The following is a 25,816-nucleotide window of genomic DNA, read 5'->3' as shown; positions in this document are numbered from 1 at the left end:
ACATGTTCTAAGACCAACATTTAAAATAATCCACGATGTATAAGGAAGTGATAATAAACTAATTACTTCTGAAAAGGATGCCCAGGGGTTGAGTTAGAGGGGAATCCTACTTTTTACTCTACATCCTTTTGTATAGTTTTAGACTTTTTTCCATAAAAAATTAAACTGTAGAAAATACACCTGTTGGGAACCGCCTTGCCTGGTTTCAGAAGTTGTAACCACCCCCATGGCTAAGGCTGAATGAGTGACCTTTGGACCATAAGCCACTAAGGAGACATAGTTTATCTACCTGGCAGGGGAGCCGCCTCTGCCTCTTTTACTTCACCTTGCCTGGCCCCCAGCGCATGATAGGTTAACCAGTGATGGGTAAGATTCCTCAAGGGAGGAATGACCTAAGACAGGCACGATCATGGGGAGGCCCCTGGGAAGGACTTGGGGGCCTATAGCAAAAAGGGATGATGGACCCTGGACCCTCAGCTTTAACATAGCCTGAGTCCTCATTCTGTCTTTGAAATGTCTCCTAATCTCTTGGCTGCCTTACTTCCCCTGACTGACTTGAGCCTGAAACAATGACAGAGCAGTGCAGCCCTGGGCAGGAATGGGCAGCTCCCTGGGGGCAATCAGGCCTAAGAAAGAATGCATAAAATCCTGTGAAACCTGCTTTGCTAAGAATGCTCTCAATTAAATCATAAGGGTCCAAGCAAGAAATGAGTTTGTTTCTCAAAGCTTTGTAGTCCTTTACCTAACAGACCCTGACTCAGAATAAGTCCTGTAATTCTTTGTATGCTATCTATTGTTTGATCCTTACTGCCTGACAATGATTAATGAGCTTTACCTGTATTCCTGTGCAAAATGAACCCAATAAAAGCCCACTGAGGAAAAGACTCTTGGCCCTTCCCCTTTGAGAGATCCGCCACCTTTCCTCCCTAAGAAGATCATGTCTTGGTAGACTTATTCTCATCCGTAGCAGCTGGGGGGGGGGGCAGAGCCCCCCCCAAATACCCCCCAAAATAAACTAAAACTATCTTAAGTTTCATGAAAGAATTCCTCTATGGAAAGTTAAGAGTTCAGAACATACATCGCCAAAATCACCAGTAAATCACACATCAGACACTTAACATGAACAAGTTAACACCTGAGGCTTTCAACAGAACCCTTCTCATTTAAATCCCTACAAGCACAGCACAATGTTATATTCAGCCACCCCATTTTGAATTATGACAGTCCTCTCATCTTGAAGTCAAAATCATAGGTAATGACCATTGTAGAAAATAAAAGTATGGGAAAGGAATTGAAAACCTGAAAGTTGTATATTGTTTGATTGGTTTTATATAAAATGCACCATTAAGAGATGGCCAGGTAGAACAAATTAACACCATTTCTTACTGACAAAAAGAAACCAGAAAACTGTTTTTTGGCTGTATGGGAAGTGTTTATCCTATGAATGAAAATATCAGAAAGAAAAACACTAAGTGACTTAAAAATTTTTATGAAGCTATTTCACTAGAATGCAAAATTGTGGTAAAGATACAGTAATGGAGTTTAAGTAAGCATATATTAGATAACTAGTTGCTGATTCTTGGTAGGAGAGGTTTTGACAATTCGAGGTAACAGATGTGACTTTTAATGAAAATGCAATCTTATTTAACAACAGAGTAGGCCAACATAATTTCTTATTAATCTAAGATTTATTAAAATAACTAAAATTTGAAACTTTAGTAATTTTACTAACGAAAGAATATCTATAGGGGTTCCTGTCTGCTAAAAAAGCAAAGGCATCACACAAGCAAAAGAATGTTCAACTTCACGTGAAAGTCATCGTAAAACTGACAGTACAGCACACTCAGCTAACACTGCTGAGAGCTGACTGTAGGCGCAGCACCAACTGGCCGCAGAAGACACATTATGTAAATTCAGACCGAAGGAATTCACGGTCTAAGTGAAAGAATCAGACTTATACAATATCTAAATTACAATGAGAAAAGTGTTAATGTAGTAACAGTCCATATGAATTTTTATTAGAACAGAGATGAGGATGTAAAACATTACGATGGAGGTAACCTATGTAAGGATTCAGAGAAGAGTTTTCCACTAATCTGGATTTTGAAAGGTTGAGGAATTCTTCAAGGAGTCTAAGGTATAAAACAGTATTCTAGTCAAGGAAAGGAAAATATTAATTACATGCCTACTTGTATCAGACATTTTTCTTGCTAAGAACTTCCAGATATAAAATCTGATTTAATATTTACGACTCTAAATTAAGTAGATGTAGTTACCCAAGTTTTTAAAAGACTAGGAAAAAGATTCAGAGAGGATAAATGATTTGCCCACTGGACCACAGAGCTAGAATGGAATAGCACTGAGATTAAAGCTCAGGTCTGTCTAGATCTGAAGTTCATTCTCTTCCCACTCTCCCATAGCACAAGAAAAGGCATGAAAGTATCAAATATGAATATTCAGCCCTGCTGGGTAGCTCAGATAGTAAAAGTGTCATCTCTACAGGCCAAAGTTGTGGGTTTGATCTCCATCAGGGCACATACAAAAAATCAACTAATCAATGAATAAATAAATGGAACAACAAATTGATGTCTCTCTCTATCTTTTCCTCCCTTCCTCCCTCCTTTCCTTACCTCCCTCCCTTCCTTCATTCCTCTTTCAAATCAATAAATAAAGTTTAAAAAATATTTTAATGAGGTGAATATTAAAAAAAAAGTTGGTAAACTGAGGTACTGGCTGGAGTAAAGTTAGATAAGTTGAGATAAAGTTGTAAGGGACATTTTATGGTAAGGTAAGTAATTTATACCGAAGGTATTGAAAATCCATGGACTGTTTCTAAACAAAAGTAATATATGATTAAATATGTTTAAAAGGATAACTGGCAATTATGTGGAATATAAAATAAAGGAGAGAAAGGCTGAAGGCAAGAACTCCAGGTAAAAGTCTAGGAAATAACTAACCAAGATTATAAATAAAACTTCAGAAAATGTATCAGTTGGATACTGATCTAGATATGTCAATAAGACACTATCAAAAATTATAAGCATTCTTTAAATTGGATAATAATTTTACTTCTTGTCAAGACTCACTGGAAATATTTTTTTTACCAGTAAAATGGCTATTTAAGTTCAGTACCACCCATTTATTTTATGTATATTTCTAAATGAATGTTACACTCCAAAACAAAAAGTTAAATTAATGTATTGACTATATCAGATGGGCCAGTCCTAAAATCACAAGAAACTCTTCAGAGTATTATGCCCTTTCAAATATTTTTAAAAACTTCCAATGAACTACATTTGTACTACAATTAAAAATATATACTTCCAGGAATTCTGGCTAAAATGGAAGCATAGGTAGACATGCTTTGCTTCCTTGCATAACCAAAAGAAGAACAATAACCAATTTAAAAACAACAACAACAGCAACAACAAAACCAGAAATGCCAGAAAATCAAACTTAAGGAAGTCCAACAACCAAGGAGTTAAAAAAGAAACATTCATCCAGACTGGTGCACTAAGACAAAGAAATATGGCCCAAATGAAAGAACAGATCAAAACTCCAGAAAAAGAACTTAGGAACAAGAAGATAGCCAACCTATCTGATGTACAGTTTAAAACACTGGTAATCAGGGAGCTCACAGAAACAACTGAGCAAGGATGTAAAATAAAGGAAGAAGTAAAGGCTATACAAAGTGAAATAAAGAAAAATCTACAGGGAACCAACAGTGAAGGAAAGGAAACTGGGACTCAAATCAGTGATTTGGAACAAAAGGGAGAAATAAAAACTCAATCAGAATAGAATGAAGGAATAAGAATTAAAAAAAATGAGAAGGCTTAGGAACTTCTGGGACAACTTTAAACATTCCAACATCTGAATCATAAGGGTGCCAGAAGGAGAAGAGGGAGAGCAAGAAATTGAAAACTTATTTGAAAAACTAATGAAGGACAACTTCCCCATTCTGGCATAGGAAATAGAAATGCAGGTCTAGGAAGTTCAGACAGTTCCAAAGAAGTTGGGCCTAAGAAAGTACATACCAGGGCACATCATAATTAAGTTACCCAAGATTAAAGATAAGGGGAGAATCTTAAAAGCAGCAAGAAAAAGGAGACAGTTACCTACAAATGAGCCCCTGTAAGACTGTCAGCTGATTTTTCAACAGAAACTTTTCAGGCAAGAAGGGACTGGCAAGAATATTCAAAATGATGAAAAGCAGGGACCTACAACCTAGATGACTCTATCTAGCAAAGCTATCATTAAGAATGGAAGGGCAGATAAAGGGCTTCCCAGACAAGGTAAAGATAAAGTAGTTCATCACCACCAAGCCCTTATTACACGCAATGTTAAAGGGACTTATTTAAGAAAAAGAAGATCAAAACTATGAACAATAAAATGACAACAAAGTCACAACTATCAACAACTGAACCTAAAAAAAAAAAAAGCCAAAAACGAACTAAGCAAACAACTAGAACAGGAACAGAGATCAGATGGAGGGTTATCAGTGGGGAGGGGAGGAGAGGGAGAAGAATAAGGGCAAAGGTACAGGGAATAAGAAGCATAATTGGTAGGTACAAAACAGACAGGGGGAGGTTAAAAATAGTATAGGAAATGGATAAGCCAAAGAACTTATATGTATGACCAATGGACATGAACTAAAGGGGGTAATTCTGGAGGGAGGAGGATGTAGGGTGGAGGAGAACAATGGGGAGAAAGAAATGGGACAACTGTAATAGCATAAGCAATAAAATATACTTAATAAAGTATTATATCACTCCAATGAATGAAATAACATTATATATAAAAACACAAGTATCTACTCTAAAACCAGTAACAGCAATAATTATTTTCATGATACTGAGTAGCTGTTTTTTTGTTAGAGAAGGGTAGTTATTATCATTCAAATTCTATCTTCTTCCCTTAATTAGAAGGCAATATTTGGTATATATAACTATCTTGTTTAAACATGTAAGTCCACAAACCTCCTTTTACACCAGTGGAGATGAGAATGGGAGGAAGGCCATCTTCGGGAATAAGGTTCATTGCACTCCCAACAGGACTTCCAACCTGAGTTATGCTCCCAGAAAACAGAGAAATATCCGTCTAGGAAAAGCAAATGAGCAAAGTGAGAGTTACAGAGAGGTTCAGGACTTTGGCAGAATATAGTCAAGAATATAAATGGGAATTTAAGTGAAAATTTAGAAGTCATATGTTTTATACTCATTAACCTGTGGTTTCCTAAAGGACTGGTTTTATATACTATGAAAATGTTTCCAATTGTAGTTTCTCCCTTTGGCATCACCAAATCAAAGTAATGAGAGAAGAGGCACTGTAGCCTTGAAGAAGTAAAGCTTCGTTTACCCAAGTTTCTTTTGCTATATAAGAAATATATATTTAAAGGTTATAGTAAGAACAAAAACAAAATTTCAATATTATCTCATAATTTCTGAACTTTTAATGTATTTGGGTGTATTTAAAGACTTATTTATACTGCTTTTTCAAATCAGCTTTGAGAATGGTGGTAATAGTTTTACAACAATATAAGAATAACTTAATCCCACCCACAGATTGTGCACTTAAAAATCATTAAGGTGTTAAATTTTATGTTCCATATATGTTAACACAACAAAAAAAGAAAAAAATTACCTTTGATAAAGTACAGAGATTAAAATAGGTCATACTGTCCTGGTTGGTGTGGCTCAGTGGACTGAGTACCGGACTGAGAACCAAAACATTGCCAGTTTGATTCCCAGTCAGGGCACATGCCTGGGTTGCAGGCCAGGACTCCAGAAGGGGATGTGCAAGAGGCAACCACATATTGATATTTCTTCTTTTTTTTTTTAAGATTTTTAATTTTTATTTATTTTTAGAGAAAAGAGAAGGGAGGGAGAAAGAGAGGGAGAGAAGTATCAGTGTGTGGTTGCTTCTCGTGTAGCCCCACTGGGGACCTGGCCTGCAATCCAGGCATGTGCTCTGACTGGGAATCGAACCCACAACCCTTTGGTCCACAGCTCATGCCCAATCCACTGAGCTACACCAGCCAGGGCTGATATTTCTTTCCTTCTCTTTCTCCCTCCCTTCCCCTCTCTCTAAAAATAAATAAACAAAATCTATAAAAAAAAATAAAGTAAAAATAAAATAATAATAAAATAAAATAAAATAGGTCATCCTTTTTCATTTACTATGCAATGAAATAAAACTCCAAGTTCATTTTTCTTTGCATTAATATGATCATGTCAGGTACACTGAATAAAGTATAATGTTGCAAAACACATTTTGTGTGGGGTTAAATCCACTTAATTAATGACTTAACAGACTACACTCTAAGATCTATTACAATGATGCTCTCCTATCTATATTCTCTACCACTTAAGAGAGGAAAATGAAGCTATATAAAGACTTTAAAGAAGCATTTTAGAACTTTGTTAAACATATATAAGAACGTTTATAGTAGCTTTTATTCAATTCATAATAGCCAAAGACTGAACATAATCCAAATGTCTGTTAACAATAAAACAGAAAAATCATGATATATCCATACGATAAAGTACTACTCAACAATAAAATATTGACTTAAGATGCATACAGTATGGATAAATTTCATAAATGTTAGTTTGAGTTTAATAAGCTACACACAATATATTATATACTGTATGTTTCCTTTTATATGAAATTCAAGAACAGGTCAAATGAATCCATGGTTATCTAAGTCAGAATAATGGTTATCAAGGGGAAAAGATGTAAAAGAAATTTAATAGAATGGGGTACTGACAGAAAAAGAGTATGAGGAAACCTTCTAGAGTGATAAAAATGGTCCATGTGTTCACCTGAGTGGGCTACACAGGGTTTGTGTGTGTGTGAATATATTCATAGAGTTGTTTCCCAAAGATTCTCATAAAGCACTTTACTAAATTTACATTTTGTAAATGTACATTTATATTTAAATAAATATTAAAACTACTTTTTAAAGTGTCAATATCTTGCCAACTTTTATCTATACTATAATTTAGTGAGTTTTTGCTAAAATTTTGCAATGTTCTTAGTATACCATCATAGGAGAAAAAAATTGTAAATTTTTATTGGTATACCATTATTAAATGATTTCAAGGCATAGTACAGGAAATAAGGTAACCTATTCTAACTTGCTATTTGATGATTAATCCATCTTTTAATATAAGAAGTGACCAACTGACCTCTACTTACATACCATCTGGAAAAGAAATTTGTTTCATTTACTGAGAACCTATTAACTACCAGGTACTCTACTAGGCCATAAAGATGAGAAAACTGTATTCTAGTCTGGACCTAAAGGACTTGTTTTCCCTCATTCACCAGGTAAATATTAAAATTGAGTGCTGAACAATATGAAAACACAGAAATAAAATAACTTGGTTTAGTTTCTCTTAAATCTGAGCTAAACCTTGTTTCCCTATAATATTCATTCACTAGAGCTTCCTCATTCATTCCAAAAAAAAATTTATGTTAGCAACAAGAATCAGATAAGAAAAAACAATAAAAGGCACCCAAATTAGGAAGAAGTAAGACTTTCACAATTTACAGAGGAAGTGATTCTATACAGAGAAAACAATAAAGACTCCACAAAAAATCACAAGAAACAAAAAAACAAAAGCTATGTTTTCAGAGTCTACCATACAATTTAAAAGAGGTAAAAAAAATTCATAGGAAAAAAGTCAGCACTGCATAAACATCATAGTTATAACTGATTCAGGCAAGAATTGTCAAAGGACAGCAAAGTCATTTGTGGAAAGATTGCTGGGGTGACAGAACAGTTACAGTCTCAGAGAATCACCCCCTCGTGTTCCTTATTCACTGCAAAGAAGAATAGCCAATTTGCAGTGGAGAAAACACAGAGACATCAATTTAATCAATTATCAAACTGATACTTTTTTACATTATTTTTTAATTATACGTACTTTTTCTAATACTACTTATCCCCCCATCCCCCTCCCCCCTCCCCACTTGCAAGCATCACCCCGTGGTCCATGAGTTCATTTTCTTTTTTTTCCTCTTTGCTTGATTCCCCTATCCCCCAAACTCCCCAGAGCTGTCAGCCTGCTCGCTATCTATGATTCTGCCTCTACATTGTTTGTTTTCAAAATGATACCTCTTGATGTGTTCCACTAAGAAAATGATCATCACTTATGTAGTAATATTATTCTTGACAAAAAATATCTAATCTAAAATTAATCATGAGAAAAAATCAGACCAACACAAATTAAGGACTTTATGCAAAATATGGCCTAGATAGTCCAAAATTAACACAGTTGACCCTTGAGCAATGCAGAGAGGTTAGGGGCATCAACAACCTGTGTCACCAAAAATTTGCATTTAACTTTTAGTCAGACCTCCATACACTCAGATTCCCAACCATGAACTGAAATACACTTGACCCTTAAACAGCACGGGTTTCCACTGCATTGGTCTACTTAAACACAGTAATATGACAGACAATTTTTTAAAAGTGGTATAATTGTTATGGAGTAAAGAAAACCAAAGAAACACGGGATCCTAATTTTTTTAAATATATTTTTTTATTAAAAAAATTTGTATAGCCCTTGTTGGTGTGGGTCAGTGGACTGAGTGCTGGCCTACCACTGAAAGGTTACTGGTTTGATTCCCAGTCAGGGCGCACGCCTGGGGTGTGGGCCAGGTCTCCAGTGAGGAGCATGTGAGAGGCAACTGATTGATGTCTTCCACACAACGTTTCTCTCCCTCTTTTTCCTTCCCTTCCCCTCTCTCTACAAATAAATAAAATCTTTAAAAATTTTTTATGTATGTGCACATGTGTATAAATGACATTTATAAAGAACATCATTGGGACAACTGAGCAAACCTACACATGGACTATATATTAGATAACAGAATTATATGTTAATTTTTTCTCATATAATTCTATTGTGCTTATGTAAGAAAATATCTTGTTTTTAGGAGACATAAACTGAAGTATTAAGCAGTGAAGTACAACTAATCCTCAAAGGGTTCATCAAAAAAAATGAGCGTGTGCCCTGGCTGGTGTGGCTCAGTGGATTGAGTGCCAGCCTAGGAACCAAAGGGCCACTAGTTCAATTCCCAGTCTAGGGCACATGCATGAGTTGCAGACCAGGCCCCTAGTATGGGGCACACAAGAAGCAAATACACATTGATATTTCTCTCCCTCTCTTTCTCCCTCCCTTCCCCTCTTGTTGGGAACCACCCTGCCTGGTATCAGAAGCTGTAACCCCTGCCTAGGCTAAGGCTGAGGGAACATCCTTGGAACCGTAAGCCAGCAAGGAGACAAAAGCTTATCTCCCTGGCAGGACCACTGCTTCTGCTGCTTCATTCAAAACTGAACCCCAAAGCTTGGTCGATTAGCCAATGATGGGTAAGATTCCCCAAGGGGGAAACGACCTAAGACAGGCACGATCACATGGGAGGCTCCCAAGAAAGGACTTTGGGGGCTACAGCAAAGGGGGTGATGGACCCTCGCTCCTCGGCTTTGACATAGCTTGAGTCCTCATCCTCTGAGAGAAAATCTCCTTATCTCTTGGTTGCCTTTGTTCCCTTGCTCCACCTAAGCCTGAAACAATGACAGGGTGGTGCAGCTCTGTGCTGAAAAGGGAGGATTCCCCGGGTGATCAGGCCTAAGAAAGAACATGTAAATTCCTGTGAAACCTTCTTTGTTTAGAATGCTCTCAGTTGAATGAGAAGGGTCCAAGAAGGAAGTTAGTTTGTTCCTGAAAGTTTTACAGCTCTTTGATCCTGACTCAAAATAGGCCCTCAGACTTCCTTGTTATCTATTGTTTGATCCTTACTTCCTAGCAATGAGTAATGAGTTTTTACCTGAATTCTTATGCAAACAAAACGAATAAAAAGCCTCTCCGGAGGGGGAACGGCATGCTCTCCCCACCAGGGAGGGTGGCCAAGTGGTGCGCTCCCCACGTGAGGAGTGGCCATGGCGCCCTCCAGGAGAGAGGGTGGCCAAGATGCTCCCCACGTGAGGAGTAGCCCTGCTGTTGCTATTCCCCCACAGGGCCTGGTTATCTCTGTGTATGTTTTCCTCGAGTTTTGACGAGCCATCCACAGCGTTCCGTGATCACTGCTGGCCGGTGACCCATGCATCACCCTCTCTCTAAAAATAAATAAATAAAATCTTTAAAAAAATTAGTGTGTGTAAGGGTTAATGTAAATGTGGCACAATGGGAACAGTTGGTAAATGTAAGAGTATACAGATGTTCACTGTACTATTCTTGTAACTTTTCTGTGAGTTTAAAATTTTTCCAAATAAACAACTGAAGGAAAAAGAAGGAACCTTCTTGACAAAGTTGCATGCAAGATACAAAGAAGAAGGACATAGTCCTGGCTGTCACTCTCTGCAACCTTAGAAACTGCATCCTCCCCAACAAAGACTTATATTTGAAGACAGACAGCACATGGTTTAATGTTCATTCACCAAACAGAAATGTAGCTCTGTATGTCAATAAATCTAATCCTGATAACATGCAATTTCAGTTACAATAAAATCCACAAGTTATGTAAATTCCTGAAAGAAAATTCCTGAAAGATAATTACTGAACAAAATGTAATTAGTAACTAAGAATTCTTTGAAAACTTCAAGAGTAAAAACTTTATCCAAACTTTGATCCTTTTATTTCTTTAAAAAAGATGGACACATACTTAGGTGGAATTAATGGCTTTGACCACCAAATTCTAGGAGACAATCAGCAGTAGAAAAGGTACTACTGTATCAAAGAATCCTATGTGTATAATTTCTCATTTTGGCCCTAGGAGACTCTGTTTTCTCACTGACTCCAAAAAAAGTAGCTGCTATTTGTCCCCTTTAGAAAATTAGGTTCCAAGGAAAGAAAATCCCATTAGCCCCTAAAATGTGACCAGTATATGCTAGAGAGACATCACAGAGGTGACAACACAGTATGAGCTAGTTTCCTTAGGTAAATAATGAGTCTTATATCCATTAAGTCAGTGATTTTTCAACTGATTTTTAAGCTTTGAGATCCTTTTAAAAATCTTCCATTGGAAACACAACTGGTATAAAAGAAAAAAATGAAGATGGCTGGATTGAAGAGAAAGGATTAGAGGGATTCCTCAGCCACCTTCACATTGCTTGGCCCTTCCTCACCATGGTACTCCCAAGGGGCTGCCATGAAACCTGGCAAACATCATTTGAAAACCAGTGCATCAAGGGGCCAGGGTTCCCTCTAGCACCACCTCTAGCTATAGGGGCACTCTAAGCTCACCTTACGTAACCTTTATAAGAATCTTTCTCTTGAAAAACTTCCAAATACAGAACAAAGAAGGATACCAGTTTTGCCACAAATATTTTAGCCCTATACATATACACATGGGTGCACAAGCATACATACACAAGCACTAAATTGTATCCAAATCTATAGGGTTCGACAAAAAGGACACTCAAGTGAGAAAAAAGCAAGACAGGCCCTGGCTGGCATGGCTCAGTGGACTGAGTGCCAGCCTGCAAACCAAAGGGTCGCTGGTTTGATTCCCAGTCCGGGCACATGCCTGCGTTGTGGGCCAGGTCCCCAGTAGGGGGCGCGCAAGAGGCAACTACACATTGATGTTTCTCTCCCTTTCTTTCTCCCTCTTTTCCCCTCTCTAAAAATAAATAAATAAAATCTTTTTAAAAATAACAAGACGGAAGCAGCACATGCTGAGTAAGTAAGTACTCATTTTTAGTTGCCATTTTATTTTCTTACCTCTGCTGGTAAAGGACTGGTAGTTACTGGCTTGACTGGGTCATGTGACACAGCCAGGGTTCCTGCAGAGGAAGTTCCATTCATTGTTAATTTGGCTGCATCAGCAACTTCTCCATTGGGCAAGATCCCATCAGCAAACCAAACTCGCCTCTGCTCTCTGGGCTGAGCCACTTGAGGAGCCAGAAAAATAAAACAGGCATCAATGTGATATCAATAGCATTTGTAACATCAAAGAAGAGAAGGTCACCAATGCCAGATGTACAAAAATTCACTATTTAGCATTTTATAATTGGAAATATCAGAATTGTAACTGTGTGTAAAAGTGGTTATAAACTAATAAAATATACATTTAAATACACTTTACTTCTATAACTTAAAGGTAAAGATTTAAAACAATTGGTTTAAAATATTAAGAATTCTTAAATATACCTATAATTATATCACACTATGCCCCATATCACTAAAAGAGAAACTAAAGAAGGTGTTTTAAGTGCTTAGAAAATAAATTAGTAGCAGGGAAATAATATCTAGCAGTAGACATCCACATCTCCTAAAAGTATGAGGTTCCATAGGAATTAAATGTCTAGAAAAGTGCTATGGTATTTTTAAAGGACAAAAGATGCACTGAAGAATGCTGAAGAATCAATTAATCAAGGAAGAGTTGACATGGATACATAAGAATTGGGAAGCAAACTGACCAGCTCTTTGGCTAATGTGCAACTGAAGAAGAAAAAAACTGACCTGGCAGTGCAAAAGCAGCTGATGCTTTAGTAAAAGGACAGGGGAAAGATGGAGAACTGAGTCTGATGAAATAATCTCTTTAAATCCAATTTTGGATATCAATTCAAGTAGCCAAAACAAGAGAGACTAGGGAAGAACAACAAAAATGACAAATGAAGTAAAGAGAATACAGATGTTGAGAAAGAAAGCCTGAACTCATAAAAACAAAAAGAGTATCACTAAGGAATGATCTGAAGAGGGGAAATGAGGAAGATTATGACCATGTCAATAGAAGGCTTTGATCGTCAAAAGGTAGGAGGACTATTTGGGAAGGGGATATTAACTAGACAAAAATATATAAAATTAATGAAAGAAGACTGATTTTAATTATCAAGGGAAACTTCCTGATAAGATCATTTTAAGGAAATATATAATTGTTACTTTTACTACTGATAATCTCCTGAATTTACAAAGTGCCTTTCATCTGACAATCTCATACTCAAAAAGATATAATTAAAATAAGTTGAACCTATAATTTTCTACCTATCATGTGATACAATCAGAATTAAAGTTCTGGATTTTATAAAGGTCTGTGTACCTAACACAATATTTCCATATTTTTATATGGACAGACTAAAAATGAAAGGAGAAAATGGCTATGTATATTCCAAAAAGCAATGGCCTGGTCAGAAGGAAGAATTCTCATTTTCATCACTTACTGAACTCCTACAAAGAACATTAAAGTAGACATGAGGTTAGGATTTTTCAGGCAGACTTCAAAATCTGCATATCTTTTCAAGTATAAGCAGTGTAATTACTCCATTATTAAACTGGAGAGAATACTGGCATATTTTTAGAGGTGCCTACAAAATATCAGGCAACACAATATTATTCTTTACTTGCCCAAAAATAGTCTCAACACATTTCTCACCTTGTTCTTCTACTTTAATAACCATCCAAAGGGACTTATCTGCAGTGTTTTAAAGACTTGTGCTGTAAAATCACATCAGCACCTTTTCAGAGGAACTTGGTGAGGAAAAAGAGAGAATAGCACATGATTCCCTACCTTCTGCTCCAGGGTGCTTTAAAACTCCCACAGGTACCATCACAGTGGGAGGTGGAGAGCTCAGGGCTCCTGAGGCCTGAGCCTGCTGCAAGGGAGGGATAGTAGAACAGTATTCAGCAGGATTGTTAGGGTTAGGGCTCTGGCTTGAGGCACTCATCATGTTCTCCCAGGCTTGAGCTAAAGCAAATACAGACACAATCAATGTGAATGGATTGCAAAATATGGACATCAAGACCTCCACAATAATGGATAAACAATGTAGCTCCTCCTCATTAACACTCATAGTATGTCTCTCTTCCACCTAGGGAAGGTATCAAGGAGATAAATAATTTTATTCAATAAAAGAGACCATTAAGTAAACTATTTGGAAGCAACAAATAAGAATTACATGATACTTCTGATACAGACTGATAGGTCAGTCTGAGGTTAATGACTAGGCCCCTGGCTTTTTTAAAAGAGACCATACATTCCCTTACTAAGGATTTGGAACTGGAATATCATTTAGACATTTGGGGTTGGAGTATGTAGGTTTAATATTCAATACATTTTGTAAAGTTCTATTAAAAATAAAAATCAGGGACTAAAATAGCATGACTCCACTGTGTATTTTTGTAACTTCTAAACTTTTAGGTTCTCGTCTTAGTCGAGGTAAAATCTCATTTGAAAAATTCTGAAGCCTAAAGCTCAGGAGAATGCATCTCAACATTTTTGTGAATTCTGCCTTTGTGAAATCATCACCCTGTGTACAAGCATCGAGCAAAAACAACCACGTCACATCTGTGGTGTGTCTCAAAAGCACAGAATCCATTTGAGCATGAAAATATGCCAATATCATGTAAGTGTCATCAACCAATACAAATACTCATAAATGTGTTAAAATACTGTATACTCTATAGTTTAACTAAATATGGACATATCAACTACCGCCTTTAAAGTAAATAAGCTGAAAGATGCTACAGAAATGAAAGATATCAACTTTTATATCCAGGTTCAGGTAATATCACATACCCAGGAATAGAAACCACCTGACTTTTTGAACATCTTTTTTAAAATCTCATTCAACATAAAAGAATGATCCGTAAGATTTTGAATATTTATTGCCTCCAAACTGCAGGACAAGGCTAAAAACAATAGTTCCTTTGAAAGCATTGGCAGAAAGAGGAGACGAGAAAAGGAAAAGGGGATAGGAGACACTGAAAAGCATCAAATTAAATATCCAGTAGAAGACCAGGCTAAGCCATGCGAAAGGAAAGACACTGGAAAAACCAGGAAAAGTAGATTACTGTAGGATCCCATTAAGGGCATACTTGCTTAATAAAATGTAAGTAGTCATATGAATTCTCTGCCATTTCCTTCATCTTTACCTTTGCCAAGTTTAAAAAAAAAAGCTATCGAGTTGAAAGATCTCATCAAATAAAAGAGGTACTGGGAACCATAATTAAGCAGCATGCTTTTATCTGTGGATATATGTCTGAAAATGAAAGCAGGAATAAAAATCACCAATTGAGCAACAGAGTGAAATAACCACCATCTAAAAAAAATGACCCTCAGGAGTAAAGAGAATGAATTCATATTTGATCAAAATTATAAGACTTCAGAAATGGGAGGAAATTGGGTGGCTGATAGGAGATTAGAACAGATCAGATTAACTGACATGCAATAGGTTAATAAGCCAGCAACAGGAAAACATCACTATGAGCAACGCAGACAGACAGAGCAGCAAGGGCCTCGAGCAGGTAAGTTTCAGCTTCCAGGAGGCACAGTACACTACCCTGGCACAAGCAGCAGTGGTGTCCAAGTTCAACATTTTATGTCTATTAGTAGTTGTTCTGACAACTGTACAAAGAATCACTCAAAGAGAAAAATACTATAGCCTGATCAATCATATCATATCTGTTTACAAGAATTCTCTGGGTGGTCTTTGTTTAACTTAACTAAAATGTCGTTGGATTCACTTCCAATCCTGTAAAAGAGGAATACTGGATAAGCTATATTTACCTTTTCCAGGCCATATTCTTTTTCCATATAACTAAATTCAAAACCATTATCCTTATGATAAATTTAAGTAGTATTAAGGAGACAACTGACAGAGAAATGTGATTTTCTATTTGATCTTGGATGCTACAATATTTATTTTTAACAAGGTAAATGAAACAAGATGTTAATAAGAATATATTCTAGGTTATTAAGATACTTCCTAGAAAGAGACAGCTTCTCTAGAAAGGCAAACCTCAGTCCAATTTTAATCCTTCGTCCTCTAAGTGGTCAACAGCCCTACACCCTCATCCCACTCTGATCATTTCACATGAACATTAACAGCCACATAGTGCCACATTTCCACAAGAACTTCCATTCTTCCTGCAAACTCACCTGAACTTAGCATTCATTCAGTACTTTAGGCACAGGAATTCTGAAATGCTAAAATATTTTCAAAACATGGAAGTTTAGCTCAGTATTTTCAGTTAAAGTTATGACATTTCAGAAGCTAAACAACTTGTAGAGAGAGCAAATTCTCTTGTTCTCCAAAACTGTGAATTCAATTTGTTTTAATAATACTCACCATTCATTAGCACTGAGTGGCATATTACACATACTCTAGCTTCCTTTCTATCCATGTACAACAGTTTACATTTCAGGCTACAGCAGGAAGCACAGAAAACCTGCAGGAAAAAGAACATACTAAATTTACTTAGGATCACAGTATAAAGGGAGTAAATCAGTACTGAACAACACTGGTTGATAGGAAACCTCATTTACAAAACTAAAAACTTCAAAGGAAAATGCATTGAAGAAATTGGACACAAGACCAATTCAAAGCAAGAGTGTGAGATTATATGTCTGCCAGCAATAAGGAAAGTGAAAGTCTTGGCTGAAAATAAAAATCTTAGCCAAGATCAGCAAATACAAAGGGGGGGGGGGGGGCAGGGGGGCAGAATCTGAGCTGCCCTTAGGCAAAATTCCTATACACAATATCAAATAACATAGGCATTTATGGACAGTTACATCTGCTATTTCTGTTTGGAAAGGTAATATAGCAGGGTGAAATAAACAATGATTGGGAATTTCGGGCTTTAACTTCTGTTTTTTACTAGCCTTATGTGTGGAATAATAATCATACCAGCTGTTTTCACTAGCACCTTATTTCCACCTTCCAGGATTGGCTCTTGATAATCTTACTTCTTTCTCCCTTCCATTACTAGGCAACAAGAATCTCCTTAGCTCCCTGTTAAGAATTATTTTCTTAAAAACTCATCAGTCACTTATCACAGAGAGCTTCGCGCAAGCAGAAAACTGTTCTCAATAGGGCAAACTCTATACTAGTCCTGTTCTTATGGCCAAGATGTATCCTATATCTGACAAAAATGAACCAAGAAATGAAGTCATATTAACAACAATTTGAGAGATCATTTTCTCTATTAGGCATTATTAATATGTCTAGCTATTATGATTACCAATCTACAATTTTCAGAGGCTTTACATTTTCAAAGTAATTCTGTGATGAAGGAAGAACAGGTGATATATTATCATTTCATCTCTCAGAAGAAACTGAGTTTGGAGGGTTAAATGACTTGATCAAGTATAGAACAAACTGTAAAAATACTAGGCATTTTATATCTATTAGCTCATTTAACCTCAAAAATTCTATCTATGAGACACTTACTTATAATTAAGAGTTAAATAAACAAATATTAAGTAAAAGTGCTCAGCAGTACAGCTAGTAAGTTACATAGTTTCTTCAGGCTCTGTTCTTACCTATTATGTACTGCTGCCTCATATTAATTCACATATTTCATTTTAATTTGATACTTGACTATTCCTTCTCCTCCACCATGACCATATCCAGTCAGTCAATGGGTACTGTTGGCCTTCCCTCTTAAATAGTTCTCCCAAAATCCCATCACTTTCTCTCTATCACTAATGTTGTTGCCTTTTTTTAGGACTTTATTATCTGGAGCCTAGAAGATCATCATAATCAATCAATTATTTTGTCTTTCTAGTCTTCAAATTTTTTTTTCCAATTCCTCTTTTTTTTTAATCTTTTTTTAAAAGATTTTATTTATTTATTTTTAGAGAGGGAAGGGAGGGAGAAAGAGAGAGAGAGAAACATCAATGTGCGGTTGCTGGGGGCTGTGGCCTACAACCCAGGCATGTGCCCCGAGTGGGAATTGAACCTGCGACACTTTGGTTCGCAGCCCATACTCAATCCACTGAGCTACGCCAGCCAGGGTCCAATTCATCTTTCACACAAATATGAAATGACAGAACTTTCTAAAAAGTAAATTTAATGATAGTCTTCCTCAAATCTTTCAATAACCTTTCTAATCAAGAGGTAAAACCAAAAGGTCATAATTTACTCATTTATTCCATAAATATTTGAGCCCTGACTATGTGCTGAGCACCATGCTACCCCACCGAGTGTGGCAGTGGACAAACAGACATAGTCCTTGCCTTCATGGAATTAATGGTCTATGGAGGTTATAGTCTGAAATCAAACAATCACACAAGTAAATGTAAAATTACTTCAGAAAAGTGTATGGTAAAAAAGATCACATAATCTAGGCTTCACATAGATTGACAAGGTCAGGGGAGGTTTTATTTAGGAAATGATAGTTAAAATCTTAAGTATGGGTCAAAGTTTTCTATGCATAAAATGGTATTCAGAGGTGAAATGATAATAAGCATAGAAAATGGCATGTGCATGGGTCCCCTTAGGGGAAGAAGCATGGCCCCATCAAGGAAGTAAAAAAAAAAAGTTAATATGGCTAGAGGCCCGAGAGCTAGGGCTGCACAGTATGGTTCTACAGACTATATTAGTGATTTGGGTCTTTTCATTACAGCAATGGGAAATCACTTAAATGTTTTAATCAAAGGGAAAGATTTGACCATATATGCACTGCTACTGGGTAGGGAGCAAATGGAGGGGAGCAAGAATGAATTGGAGATGGTTCAACATGTAAAAATCAATCGATGTAACATACATTAACAGATGAAGGGGGGAAAACCCCATATGATCATCTCAACTGATACAGCAAAAGCATTTGAAAAAATTCAACACCCTTTTATAACAAAAACACTAAAAAAACTAGAAATAGAAGGAAAATACCACAACATAATAAAGTCCATATATGAAACAGCCATAGCAAACATCATATTCAATGATTAAATACTGAAAGTTTTTTCCTCTAAGATCAGGAACAAAGCAGGTACCAGCTTTCACCCCTTCCATTCAACATAGCACTGGAAATTCTAGCCAAAGTAATTAGGCAACACAAAGAAATTAAAGGCATCCAGAATGCGCAAGAAGAAGTAAAATTATCTGTTAGCAGATGATATGACTTTGTATGTGGAAAACCCTGAAGATTCCACCAAAAAGGAAAAAAAAACTGTCAGAACTAATGAATTCACCAAAGTTGCAGGATACAAAGTTAAAGCACAAAAATCAGTTACATTTCTATACACTAATATTAAATAATCTGAAAAGGAAATTACAGAAACAATTTCATTTATTATAGCATCAAAAAGAATAAAATAATAGACTGAATAAAATATCTGTGCTATATATAACAGGCAAAGAGCAAAGATCCACTAAATACAAAGAGCTTCATTAAATGAATAAGAAAAATACAAATTCTTTCAAGAAAAAGAGGCAAAGAGCTCACCCAGGTAAAATGGTCAATATAAACAGTCAACATATATAAAATGGTCAATAAATAAAGAAATACTGTCACTCATGACAATAAAAATTAAAAGAATGAGATTTTTTCCCTATGGTACAAGCAAAGATTAAAAAAAAAACAAAACCCTTGATATTATCCAATGGTGGTGAGAACACAGAGAAGAGAAGCCTTCTCTCATATCGTGCTGGTGGTAGTATAAATTGGTAGGTTAATTTAACAGTATCTTCAAAAATGTTAAGTGTTCATTCCATTGACCCAGTACATGAGATTTTAAAGCTGTGTCCATAAAAAAATATCCACATGTACAAAGAAATGTATACAAAAATTATCTCTGTACAGCCTATAATAAAGGCTATAAACAACCCAGATGTTTATCAGTACAGGATCAATTAATTAGACTGCAGTATTGCCCATGAAATGGAATGCTTCAGTCTGTAAAAAGAATGAGAGTTCTTTGTACTGACACAGAAAAGTAGAGGAAAATGGGTAACTTGGAGGATGAAAGTTGGATAGAAATAAGGACTTTTTCTTTCTCTATATTTTACATAATTTTAGGTGTTGGATACGGATATTTTAACTTTACTTTGGGTAGATCTTTTTCTTTATTTAAAAAAAGAAAAGAAAAAATGATATTAGTTAATGCTGCAGTTCCATTTTCTCCCCCAAATATATATGTTGAAGTCTTAAGCCCCAATTCTTCAGAATGAGACCTCATTTGGAGACAGGGTATTTACAGAGGTAATCAAGTTAAAATGAGGTCATTAGGGTGGGTTCCTAATCCAGTATGACTGGTGACCTTGTAATAGGAAAAATTTGGACACAGTACATATACAGAGAGGATGCCACATGCACATAAAGACAGCCATCTATAAGCCATGGAGAAAGACATGGAACAGATCCTTTGCTCACAGCCCTCAGAAGGAACCAACCCTGTCATTGCCCCGATCTCAGACTTCTTTCTTCCAGAACTGTAACAATAAATTTCTGTTGTTCACACACTCAGTTATTGGTATCCTGTATGGCAGCTTTAGAAAACTAATACAGTAGGGAACTTTCAAAAGTAGAGGGCTTGTGCTTTAGGAAAATAACTACAAGTAAAAAAACCCAAAAAAACAAAGAGATATCTTTAAAAAATCAAGGTAGGAAGCAGCATAATGCAGTTAAATAGAAATATCCAAGAATATCCACCCTTCTCAATATCCCATGAGCCTATCAATAGTGTGGAGGGAACATATCATTATGTTTCCAAGGATTAAAGAAACACACAGAAGTTAGAGAAGCAGATGACTTGCCAAGAGACTACCTAGAATGGAGAGAAAATGGGACACAGGCAGCAGAAGCATTTCTGTAGAATCACCCACACCAGAGAAATACGTGAAAACTGAATGTCACGTACACTACAAAAACAACACTGGACAATGCTTATGACTGACACAGGTAGTGTCCCACAATACAAAATAGAAGGGAGACCTAGAAACACTGACCCTCGTTCTCAAAAAGACAAAGACTATGATGTAATGAAATACTCAGGTCAGACGAATTAGTACCCAAGTCTGATGGGAAAAATAGGCAGAAAAGATCTGAAGTAACTGAGCAAGGGTTAATACTCCTGGATTTAAAATTACTAGATTAATACTGAATTTGCCTGCCATGAACCAGGTTAGTCAGTGTTTCTCAAAAAAGGGTACTCTCAGCATTTTTGAGGTGGGTCAATTCTTCACTGGGTGGCACAATCTTGTTTCTCACAGAATATTTAACAGCCCTGGTCCCAGATTACGAAATGCAAGTAGTGCCCTGGCTGATGTGGCTCAGTTGTTTAGAGTGTTGTCCTATAAACTAAAAGGCTGCAGCTTCAATTCCCAGTTAAGGCACATATCTGAGTTACAAATTCAGTCCCTGGTTAGAGCATGCATAAAAGGAAACCAATCAATGTTTCTCTCCCTCTTTCCTTACCTTCCCCTCTCTCTGGAATCAATGAGCAGATCCTCGGATGAGAATAAAAAATAATTAACTAATTAAAAATAAAAATTGGTAAATGCCAGTAACAACCCCAGTGACTACGACAATAAAAAAATATTCCACCACATTCCAAACATCAACTAAGTACTTTCCCCAGTTTTTTGAGCTAGAAGCACGGAGTCAAGAAATGAAGTCAGTCTAGCCCTAACTGTTGTGGCTCAGTTGGCTGGGTGTCACCCCACAAAGTAAAAGGTCACTAGTTTGATTCTGGTCAGGGTACTTGCCTGGGTTGCAGGTTTGGTCTCAGTCAGGGTACGTATGGGAGGCAACCTATCAATGTTTCCTTACACTGAAGTTTCTCTCCCTCTCTTCCTCCCTCCCTTGACCACTCTTTAAAAATAATTAAAATCTTTAAAATAAATGTTAGTTTAGAAAAAAAGAGAATTATTTATTTGTACACAAAAACTTATTACACTGCTGAAATATCACACCCTATACTTTTATTATTACAACTAACACAATCTACTGCAATCTATTCTACTTATTCTCCATTTTCCCAAACTAGAATGTAAACTCTGTGGAGCAATGGACCAGAGTATTTTGATTCTGATGTCACACGGAAATAAAATAGGCACTCGACAAAATTGTTTATTGCTCCTTGATCAGTCAAATCATTGTACAAATGAATACATGAATGAAGAAGCAAATATTAACATGCACTTATCTGGGCTGGGCTATATCGTACATGCTCAAATTCACAACTTGAGCAATGACAAACACATTTTAAGCAGCTTATTAATAATAGTGACCTCAAGTTTTACAGGCCAATGGTTATGAATGGCCTTAAATGACAGGATCTATATGATCTGCCTACCTATAAAGAGACAAACTATCATGGTTTATAATATATATATGCTATACAATGTTCCAGTTAAATGTTGGTTAAAATGTTCCATTTGTGTGTTTACATGTGATTTTCTTTAATGTGATACTTCTAGATTCCATTCTTAACTTTATAATTCACTAGTCAAATGACTTTATGTGAGTAATTTAAACTCTCTGAACCTCAGTTTTTCCTCATATGTGAAACTGAAATGTTAAATTATTCTGCTCACAAGGCTTTTATGAAGATTAAACAACATAATACATGTAGAATGTAGCACATAATACAAATTTATGTATAAAGCCCTTATTATTGTTTCCTTTCTTTTTAAAGTTTCCGAGTCATGGCTTTCCACATAACAACTCCTAGTGCCAAATCTATAAACAAGCTTCATACTCAAGTACTGTTTGTGCCTGTTTATACCCCAGTACAGTGTGAACAACACTCCTTTGCAATTCTTGAAAATTTAAATAATTGAAGGCTCACTTATTTCTTTTCATATTAGAAAGTGGAAAAAAAATGATGTACCAAGTTATCAAAAAGCCCTATAATTATGACAAAAACAACTATGTTGCAAGAATAAGAAAGTGCTTGTGACTGACCAATATCCAGCTATTCACAAAGACCAATGACAGTAACAACTTGTAAAAATTCTTAAATGAAGAAGAGAACCTTACCATTGCTTAAATAGCAAATACCAAAATCAACATAGTAAAAACTAAAGCAGTTCAATCAAATCCCAACCCTTCCTCTGTCCAAACACCTGTTCCAACTTTACTGTTATTAGCTGAAAACAATAATAATTCTCACAGTCACTTTAAGAGTATATTACAGGAAGGGCTAACAAAGGGTCTCTAATTTTAACCTTTCAACTTTATTTCCAAGTTAGGCTATATATCAGGGGAGATCCCCCAAAAACCAGAATTATCTTCTGGAGGGCAAGTCATTTGTAGTACAGGCTTCCCCCGCTAGGTGAGTGTTCCAGGAACCCACTTGTATCAGTGTACCAGCTGGCATTGTGACAGGCTGCTTTTGGTTTCAGTGAATTTTTTTTTAAAGATTTTATTTATTTATTTTTAGGGAGGGGAGGGGAGGGAGGGAGGGAGGGAGGGAGGGAGGGAGAGGGAGAGAGAGAGGGAGAGAGAGGGAGAGAGAGGGAGAGAAACATCAATGTGCGGTTGCTGGGGGTTATGGCCTGCAACCCAGGAATGTACCCTGGCTGGGAATCGAACCTGGGACACTTTGGTTCCCAGCCCACGCTCAATCCACTGAGCTACGCCAGCCAGGGCAGTGAATTTTTTTTGAAGACTCTTTTAATGTGTTCGCCCATTTCATGATGGGTGATTCTCAAGCATACCTGTCCACATAGCGCTGAGTGTTCAGCAGTTCTTGACCCAAAAGAGCATGACCCCCGTGCTTCACCCTCCCTATTAATCTGATTTCACCCTGAGAAACTTTGTTTCCCTGATGAAAAAAGTCCTCAAAGGGAAACGTTTTACTGATGTGGAAGACATGAAACAAAAAACTGCAGAAGCACTAAAAGGCATCAAAATTGATGAGTTCAAAAACTGTTCTGAGCAGTGGAAAAACATCTCGATAGGAGTATTACATCAAATGGAGGGTACTTTGAAGGTGACTGAAGTTTAATCGTGTAAGAATAATATACAATGTTTTACAAATAAATTCCGGGGTTTTGTAGGTCCCCCCTCATAAACAGAAAGATACAACACCAGAATTGTAAGCAAACAATGTTCAACATCAAACCTTAAACTTGAAGTTATTAGGATAACTTCCTTTAATATACTGTGAATTAATTTTTATATACTGTTATTACCTTGTAGATAACACATTGTGTTGTCATTTCTACATGTGTTAAAAAGTACTAATTTGTAAAAAGCAAACAATTATAAAGCATATCCTATTTTAATCATATTCTGGCCATTCTTTATTTAAATAACTTTTTGTTAGAAATCTTCAGTTATATAAAAGTAGACATAACAGAATAACAAACCCCCAGGTGTCCATTACCTAGGTGAAACAATCACCAAAGCCAATCCTCGCCCACTTCAGCACCCTTTAGTCATTTTGAAATAAATCTCAGGTATTATTTCATCTTTAAATATTTCAGTATATATCTGAAACATAAGGCTTAATTTAACATAGCAATACCATTACCACACCCTAAAAATTAACAATTTCTTAATAACAAATATCCAAGCAGAGTTAATATTTAATAGTCACGTACAGGGGCTGGCAAAGTAGATTTACATATGTGAGTACGTGGAACAGTTTATTCTTGTATTATTATTTATTAATTAATGCATTAATTTCCACATGAACAACTGTAAATCTACTTTTGCCCCACCCTGTATATTTTAATAGACTTAATTTTTAGAGCAGTTTGGGTTCACAGCAAAATTAAATAGAAGATACAGAGATTTTCCATATACACCTGCCCTGCATATGCCTAGCTTCCACCATTAACAGCAGCCCTCACCAGAATGGGACATTTGTTAGAGCCAGTGAACCTACGTTGACACATTATTATTACCCAAAGCCCCTAGCTGACATTAGGGTTCTCTCTTGGTGTTGTAATTCCATGGGTTTGAACAAATGTATAATGATATGTATGCACCATTACAGTACCATACAGAGCAGTTTCACTGCACTAAAAATCTTCTGTGCTTCACGTATTAATCCCTTCCTCTCCACCACCCACTGTAATCACCAATTTTTTTTTTCTGTCTTCATAGTTTTGCATTTTCAGAATATCATATGGTATGTAGCCTTTTCAAATTGGCTACACTTAGACAAGGCTCATACAGCATGTAGCCTTTTCAAATTGGCCTTCACTTAGACAAAGAACAAAATTGGAAGATTTTCATTTCTGGTTTCAAAATTTACTACAAAGCTATAGTAATCAAAACAGTATAATACTAGCATAAACACAGACATAAAGAACAATGGAATAAAACAGAGCCCAGAAATAAACTCACACCTATACAGTCAAATGACTTTTGACATGGGTGCCAAGACAATTCAATGGGGAAAGAACATTCTTTTCAACAAACAGTGCTGGGAAAACTAAATATACACATTCAAAAGAATGAAAATGAACCTTTACCTTACACCATCTACAAAAAGTAACTCAAAGTGGATCAAAAGCCTAAATGTAGGGAAAGAGCATCAAAACATTTGTTTGGCAATTTCTTGAATATGGCACAAAAAGCACAGGCAACAAAAGAAAAAGCAGGTAAACTGAATTTCATCAAAAGTTAAGCCTTGACCAGGTGGTTCAGCTGGCTGGAGCAATGTCCTATACACCAAAAAGGTTGCAGGGTCGATTCTTGGTCAGGGCACATGCATAGGTTGTGGGTTTCATCCCTAGTTGGCATGCATATGGGAGGCAACTGATCAATGTTTCTCTCTCATATCCATGCTTCTCTCTCCCTTTTTCTCCCCCCTCCCTCCCTCCCTCCCTCTTTCTCTCCTTATCTTCATCTCTAAAGTCAAACATATTAAAAATTTTTAATCAATAAATAAAAATAAAAACACAAAATCCCCTTCCTTATTTATATAGCTCTTCTTTTAAAAAAGAAAGAAAGCTGGTAAATTGATGTGTTACTAGCAAACAATTTAGGGAGAGCTAAGCAATATCAATTACTCTTACAATCTTGTCACAAAACTTTATACCCTTCAACTCTGTTTTGTATTAAGGACATATGGAAGAAAAGACAAAATTATGTGTACATGTGTATAAAAAGTTCCAGAATGTCTAGCACAA

At 36.3% G+C, this 25,816-nt stretch overlaps 1 protein-coding gene across 2 annotated transcripts in view; it reads right to left on the bottom strand.

Moving 5' to 3' along the window:
- ZFYVE9 (zinc finger FYVE-type containing 9) overlaps positions 1 to 25,816 on the bottom strand; it is a 124,965-nt gene that overhangs the window by 39,965 nt on the left and 59,184 nt on the right. The window contains exons 5-8 of one of the 2 annotated variants that reach the window (XM_028511349.2): positions 16,073 to 16,172; positions 13,513 to 13,689; positions 11,727 to 11,896; positions 4,977 to 5,097 (exon numbers count right to left, since the gene is read on the bottom strand). In XM_028511349.2, coding sequence (XP_028367150.1) covers positions 4,977 to 5,097; positions 11,727 to 11,896; positions 13,513 to 13,689; positions 16,073 to 16,172 — 568 coding nt within the window. The remainder of the gene's footprint in view (positions 1 to 4,976; positions 5,098 to 11,726; positions 11,897 to 13,512; positions 13,690 to 16,072; positions 16,173 to 25,816) is intronic. The other variant, XM_028511350.2, reaches the window with a different exon arrangement.

Source organism: Phyllostomus discolor, chromosome 5 (assembly GCF_004126475.2).
Source record: "Phyllostomus discolor isolate MPI-MPIP mPhyDis1 chromosome 5, mPhyDis1.pri.v3, whole genome shotgun sequence".
Taxonomy (NCBI): Eukaryota; Metazoa; Chordata; class Mammalia; order Chiroptera; family Phyllostomidae; genus Phyllostomus; species Phyllostomus discolor.
The sequence above is the reverse complement of the archived record's forward strand: the minus strand, read 5'-3'. Positions and strand labels throughout refer to the sequence as shown.